The following is a 6,046-nucleotide window of genomic DNA, read 5'->3' on the forward strand; positions in this document are numbered from 1 at the left end:
TTTCCATTGGCAACTTTGTCTCCCAGAAGGTTAACATGATGTGTGGAATTCCTCAAGGATCAATCCTTGGCCCTCTCCTATTTAATCTTTACATGCTACCCTTAGGAAAACTTTTGCGAGACAACAATATTGACTACCATAACTATGCAGACGATACTCAAATTTACATTGCCCTCTCACCCGCTGACTATAGTTAGTATTTCACTGATAAATGACTGGATGTCCCACAATTTTCTGCAGCTAAACAAGGACAAAACAGAGGCAGTTGTTTTTGGTCCCAACAAAAACGAGAGAATTAAGGTCAGTGCCTATCTAAAAACCCTATCACTACAGACTACAAATCAGGCCAGAAACTTGGGTGTTATATTAGATGCTGACTTACACTTTGAAAACCAGATTAATTTACTAACCAAGTCAGGATATTACCACCTTAAAAATATAGCAAGGATAAGAGGCCTTCTAAACCAGACCTGGAAAAGCTTATCCATGCTTTTATCTCTAATAGACTCGATTACTGCAGGGGCTTTCTACCGGCCTTCCTAAGAAACCCTCCAAAAACTACAGCGTGTTCAAAATGCAGCTGCAAGGGTTCTCACAAAAAAACAAAAAATACGACCACATCACACCAGTTCTCAGATCTTTGCACTGGCTTCCACTGTGCAAGAGAGTTGAATTTAAAATTATTTTATTGGTCTACAAAACCCTAAATAGTTTGGGCCCAAAATACCTCCTAGATCTTCTTACTCCCTATCAACCATCAAGAACCTTTAGGTCATCTGGAAAGGGACTGCTAACTGTTTATAGACCTAAGACAAAACATGGTAAAGCATCATTCAAATATTTTGCTTCTTATTCCTGGAACAAACTCTCAGAAACACTTAGATGTGCCCCAAATGTTGCTACTTTTAAATCAAGGCTCAAAACTTTCTTGTTTTATCGGGCCTATGAACACTGATTTGCTTCACTGATTTGCTTGCTACAGGAGTACCTGTCTAAACTGTGAGTTGTGGCACCTATATTCCATATGATTATGTTCTTCCAGTACACTTACTTTCTTATCTTTTATTTTTATGTTTATCATCTTATTTTTACTTGTTTCACTTTACTCTTATTTTTTATCATTTTAATTCTCTATTGTCTTTCCTGCTATTGTATATGTAAAGCACATTGAGTTGCACATGTGCATGAAATGCGCTATATAAATAGCCTTGCCTTGCCTTGCCTTGCCTTTAACATGTAAGCTATGACAGTTGTGACTTTGTTATGCCATTCCAGGACAATGAACACACAGTTAGTTGCCCGTTAGCCAAGCTTTATTCCTGCAGTAATCATATTTATTCTAACATGGTTGAAGGTGGCTCTGTCTAGTCAGCCACATCTGGGATGAGAGGGGCGATGAACTCAGAGTGGCGGATCCCGAATGAAAAGCTTGGGGCTTGGCTCCTGGTGAAGGTCACCTGAGAGGGGAAAAGGACAGACATTAGAATGTGTGTGTGTGTGTGTGTGTGTGTGTGTGTGAGAGGTGTGTGTGTGTGTGTGTGGTGTGTGCGTGTGTGTGTGTGTGTGTGTGGTGTGGTGTGCGTGTGCGTGTGTGTGTGTGTTCCATGCTCTACCTGCTCAGGATGGTGAGCTCCTGGCCCAGGCTTCCTGGTGGTGTCTCCAGGCATGCTGTTTCGGCCAATCATGCTGTACTGAGGAGCCTTCTGTGTGTAGGTGGAGGGGTCCACCACCCTGTAGGACCCTGGACCTGGAGTCTGTCAGAGCAAGCAGAAAACAAGGTTATGACCTCCTGAAATCAATTTTCATGGAAAGACTCATCGCACACAGATACTAATGTGAACAAAGTGTCGGAGGTATACTCAGAGGTGGGTGGGGTAAGGCTAATTATAACCTTTTCCACGGACCCCTCTCTTACGTGATTGTTTGGAAGGAAACCCCTTTTTATCTGAACTGAGTGAGACTCACCTTCTGCAGGTCCTCACTGAAGCTGCCAATCTTACTGCGGCCAGTCAGGGAGAAGTTTGGAGCCGAGGCCTTATTCACAGTCATTGGGCCCATCACAGGGGGGAGCATGTAAGCAGCGGGCCCTACGTGAACGAGGGGAGAGAGAGACAGACACACAGACAGACAGACAGACAGACAGACAGATAGACAGACAGACACACAGAGAGATAGACAGACAGACAGACAGGCCTCATGAAGTCTTGTTCACTCTGTGTCCTAAACCCCAAGTGTTGTTTTGAAGACGGCGTGTGTTCTGAGGATTTATCCCCCATAATACAGACAGACTGCATGAAGACGGCGTGTGTTCTGAGGATGTATCCCCCATAGTACAGACAGACAGACTGCATGAAGGTGGTGTGTACCCTACAGACAGACTGCAGGTGGAGGTGTGTGTACCCTACAGACAGACTGCAGGTGGAAGTGTGTGTATCCTACAGACAGACTGCAGGTGGAGGTGTGTGTACCTGGGGTCTGATCGTTCCTGAACCCTCGGGTGCGAGCAGACAGGGAGTAGGCGGGAGGAGAGTGGTACGCCATCTTTCCGGATTTTTCCGGGAAGTATCGGCCTGAAACAGAGGACAACATTGATTGGAGTTGTTGATGTTTGGTTTGTCCACCGTGCGAGGTGATATGAACGCGTGTGTGCTTGGCACACCTGGTCCAGGTGTTTGGAACAGCTGAGGGTCCTTGCGGCGGCAGTAGAGTGAGTATGCCGGCGTGCCGTCTCTGCCCACGCGAGTGATGTTGGGGGGCACAAGGTAGCCCGGACCAGGTGAGCAGTCGGAGTTGAACAGGCGATGGCGCGTACCAAAGCTGAAGGCGGGACCTTTTAGCATCCGTGGGTCATGGTTGTTAAGACCTACAGAAAATCAACACAAAGGAATATAATTTGGCTTGCAAATGAAATCGTTCTAGACAGACTAGTTCTGTTGCCTTTTATGGGGGCAAATATTTTACCTGTAGCCCCGGGAAGGGCATATTTGGGCCCTGGGTTGCTGTAGAGGGCTGCAATAGTACCCCTTGGCTTATGGGGCCTCCAGGCACCAACCCACACATCATCCTTTACAGTCATGATCTAGAGTGAGAAAGAGGGAAACTTAGTCCATGAAAACCTGCCACATAGCGTTGTCATTGTTGGAATATAAAAGGCTGACGGCTCTACGCGTCCTCAGTCAGAGGTTATGCTACAATGCTACTTACCTCTGGTGTAAATGATCAGCAAGTGCAGGTGAACTTCGGGTGATAGATATTTTAATGAGTATAAAAAGACCGCTGTTAGCGTCATACTATTACGTAACAATATTCGCTTGTCGTGTCACGTTTCTTAGCGACGTCAGCCTAAACCTACAGAGATTCTAGCAATGTCTTCCAATGTCAGTAAGGGTCAACATATACGATGTTTTGCTTCTGCCATCACTGTTGATACACTAATAAAACAGACAGCCTTGCCCACCTGAGCAAGCTCATCTGAGAGTGTCTAACTCATTGTTTGTGTGCATAGATTTTAGCTTACTACGCTATACAACACATTAACAATATGATTAACGTATAATTGCACTGAAGAACTTAACCTACCCAGCTGCCTTTTACTGGTTTTCACCCGATCGGTTTCATGTGAATCTATTTTCAATGGCATATTAAAAACTGGCTAAGTTAAAATAGCCTTCCAAAATACCTTACCTTATATACCTTAATTAAGGGTTTTGCCTTACCTAAGTAGAGAATTAAATTGGCCACTCCGTAGCCTACTTCCCCGACGCAGCTTGACCAGCAGGTTTGAAATACTGATTGTTTCTAAGTTTTCCTTTGGTTCACTATGACGACGTTGTCATAGTGACGTCCTCTGACTGGCATTAGATTAATTTCAATGATTTCGACATACCTCCCCAATCTTTACAGAAAGCCCTCATTTATGCAGCATGACTATGAATCTTGCTATGTTAACAGTCTTAGTGGAAACCTCTGTGATTAAACTGTGAACACTGTCCATGGACTTAAATCGCACTGTTTCTGACTACATTCTGATCTATTAACCGATTATATAGGCTAGACAAGTTAACGTTCAACCAGACACACACACACACTTAGACCACACAGAGAGAGATAATAGGCTTAAGCTATAGGCATACAGGATTGAGTTTCAAATGTAAAAAGATTTATTCATTTTCCAAACAAGTAGCAGTCTACAAACAAAATGTAATTGTGTCAAAGAACTCTATCTCAGTATTTTCCACCAAGATTTCCCCTGTTCCGTCTTCCCTTCACCTGACCCGTGTGTGTAGAAAGTGTTATGACTTTAATCATCCGTGGGTGTTGGCCAATGTATCTGCGCCGGATTGTGTATGTGTGCTGCGGGAAAGCGCATTGGCCAGGAGATGATCTCTGATCGCGTTCCTGAATATCTGCAGAAATTCAGCACTGTTCTCAATCTCCTGCAGAGGGCGCTGGTGGACAAGGAAAGATGAGAAGGAGCGCTTTAACAAGGGAAGTTTCAAAGAAATACTCTAACACACACACACACACAAACAGATCCACATACTTATACTGACCCTGGTTAGCGCTCTTATAAGATGATTTAGCATACTGTCCTCTTGCATTGGACACAGACTTGTGACTTGACAGATACAGCGCAGTAGACAGGAAATGGTGCAGCGTTGGTTCTGACAAACACGTGTACAGATTGGTAAGGATGATGGGTACATATGCATTAAACACAGGTGTACAACACAAAGTCCATAGCGATTATGCCGAAACAACAGAGGATCTGGCAACTCTCCCCTGCTGATGGTGGTATCTCACCTTCTGTAAGACATGAAGGGGGTTCTGGTCTGTCTGGGTTGAAATCAACATCTGGACGTCACTGGGACTCAGAACAGGCTCCTACTCAGGAACAGAAAAGGTGAGTTAGTAGAGAGCAACTGTGCATACCCATACACACTGGGTAAGAGGCCAGACTACACACACACACACAGAGAAACACCCATTCTGAGATCACTGTCACATACATACTAAGTGTAGGTACATACATACACACACATACAGACACACGAGATCTGAGACCAGTGAGAAACCTGTTACATACTGATCTACCAAAAAGGGGTAACAAGATGGTAAAGCTGGTCCAGAAGAAAAGCCAAAGTAAGAGCCCATTTTGTGATTCAGGGCCTAAGCATGACCTCTGACCTTGAGTCGGTCCAACCAGGTCCACAGGAGATGGGCGAGGACTTTAGGGTCAGTTTCCATGGCGATGGTTGCCCAGCCGCACACGTTCTTGTTCAGTTCATCCTGGGAATCAGGAGGGTGTGTGAGACGGGATGAGTACACCTCAGGTCACATGACTGAATCAGCAGTGTGTGAGAGACGGGATGAGTGCACCTCAGGTCACATGACTGAATCAGGAGAGTGTGTGAAACGGGATGAGTGCACCTCAGGTCACATGACTGAATCAGCAGTGTGTGAGAGACGGGATGAGTGCACCTCAGGTCACATGACTGAATCAGGAGAGTGTGCGAAACGGGATGAGTGCACCTCAGGTCACATGACTGCGTGCTGGACGGTTAATGCCATTCACTGGCTGTTTAGTCCAAGAAAATTAAACTATAAGCTCTCATGAAGTTTAATAGTTTTGTTAAATACATTTATTTTCATGAGTTTGTTTATGTCAATTCATAATCAAGTTGAATGGATATCAAATGAAAAGGTTTGTTTCAAATGGCAGCCACCACGTTAAGTGAGGTGTAGTGGATCTAGGAGTATTTCCTTGTCTTTACCCCAGACCACATGACCAGGGGAGGCCGGGTGCCTTCCCATCAGACTCCTGGGATGTCTCACCTGTAAGACGGCGACTCTAGCGAGCACTCTGTCCTCGGGAGGATACTGCTGTGCCATCGCCCTGGCAACCACCCTCACTATGGACACCTGGCTGGTGTTCCGCTGATTTCTCTGAAGCTGTGAAGTGAAGTCATCAGTCATTAAGTCATCAGTCATTAAGTCATCAGTTAAATGTACTCAATTAAATCACCTCAGAACATCAGAACTGGAC

The 6,046-nt window shown here is 45.0% G+C and overlaps 1 protein-coding gene across 2 annotated transcripts; it reads right to left on the reverse strand.

The window, feature by feature from the left end:
- Positions 1-938: 938 nt before the first annotated feature.
- LOC122131186 (outer dense fiber protein 3-B-like) lies at positions 939-5,963 on the reverse strand. Of its 2 annotated transcripts, none has more exons than XM_042706089.1 (11): positions 5,836-5,963; positions 5,188-5,289; positions 4,804-4,884; positions 4,554-4,664; positions 3,205-4,448; positions 2,962-3,079; positions 2,660-2,863; positions 2,469-2,570; positions 1,966-2,087; positions 1,614-1,754; positions 939-1,457 (listed from the first exon to the last, which is right to left on the reverse strand). In XM_042706089.1, exons 6-11 carry the CDS (start codon positions 3,074-3,076, stop codon positions 1,365-1,367), a joined length of 777 nt encoding a protein of 258 aa, XP_042562023.1. In that variant the 5' UTR covers positions 3,077-3,079; positions 3,205-4,448; positions 4,554-4,664; positions 4,804-4,884; positions 5,188-5,289; positions 5,836-5,963; the 3' UTR covers positions 939-1,364. The 2 variants fall into 2 exon arrangements, with proteins under 2 accessions (XP_042562023.1, XP_042562024.1); XM_042706090.1 differs by having other exon boundaries at positions 3,717-4,448; positions 5,836-5,961.
- Positions 5,964-6,046: the final 83 nt, after the last annotated feature.

The sequence above is a fragment of the Clupea harengus genome, unplaced genomic scaffold, assembly GCF_900700415.2.
Source record: "Clupea harengus unplaced genomic scaffold, Ch_v2.0.2, whole genome shotgun sequence".
In the NCBI taxonomy this organism is placed as follows: Eukaryota; Metazoa; Chordata; class Actinopteri; order Clupeiformes; family Clupeidae; genus Clupea; species Clupea harengus.

Coding starts and splice junctions, on each gene's coding strand:
- LOC122131186 (XM_042706089.1), bottom strand. CDS start 3,076: ATGACTGTAAAGGATGATGTGTGGGTTGGTGCCTGGAGGCCCCATAAG. Junction 2,088..2,468: donor CAGGAACGATCAGACCCCAG/GTACACACACCT, acceptor TCGTTCACGTAG/GGCCCGCTGCTTACATGCTC. Junction 1,755..1,965: donor TCAGTGAGGACCTGCAGAAG/GTGAGTCTCACT, acceptor TTGCTCTGACAG/ACTCCAGGTCCAGGGTCCTA.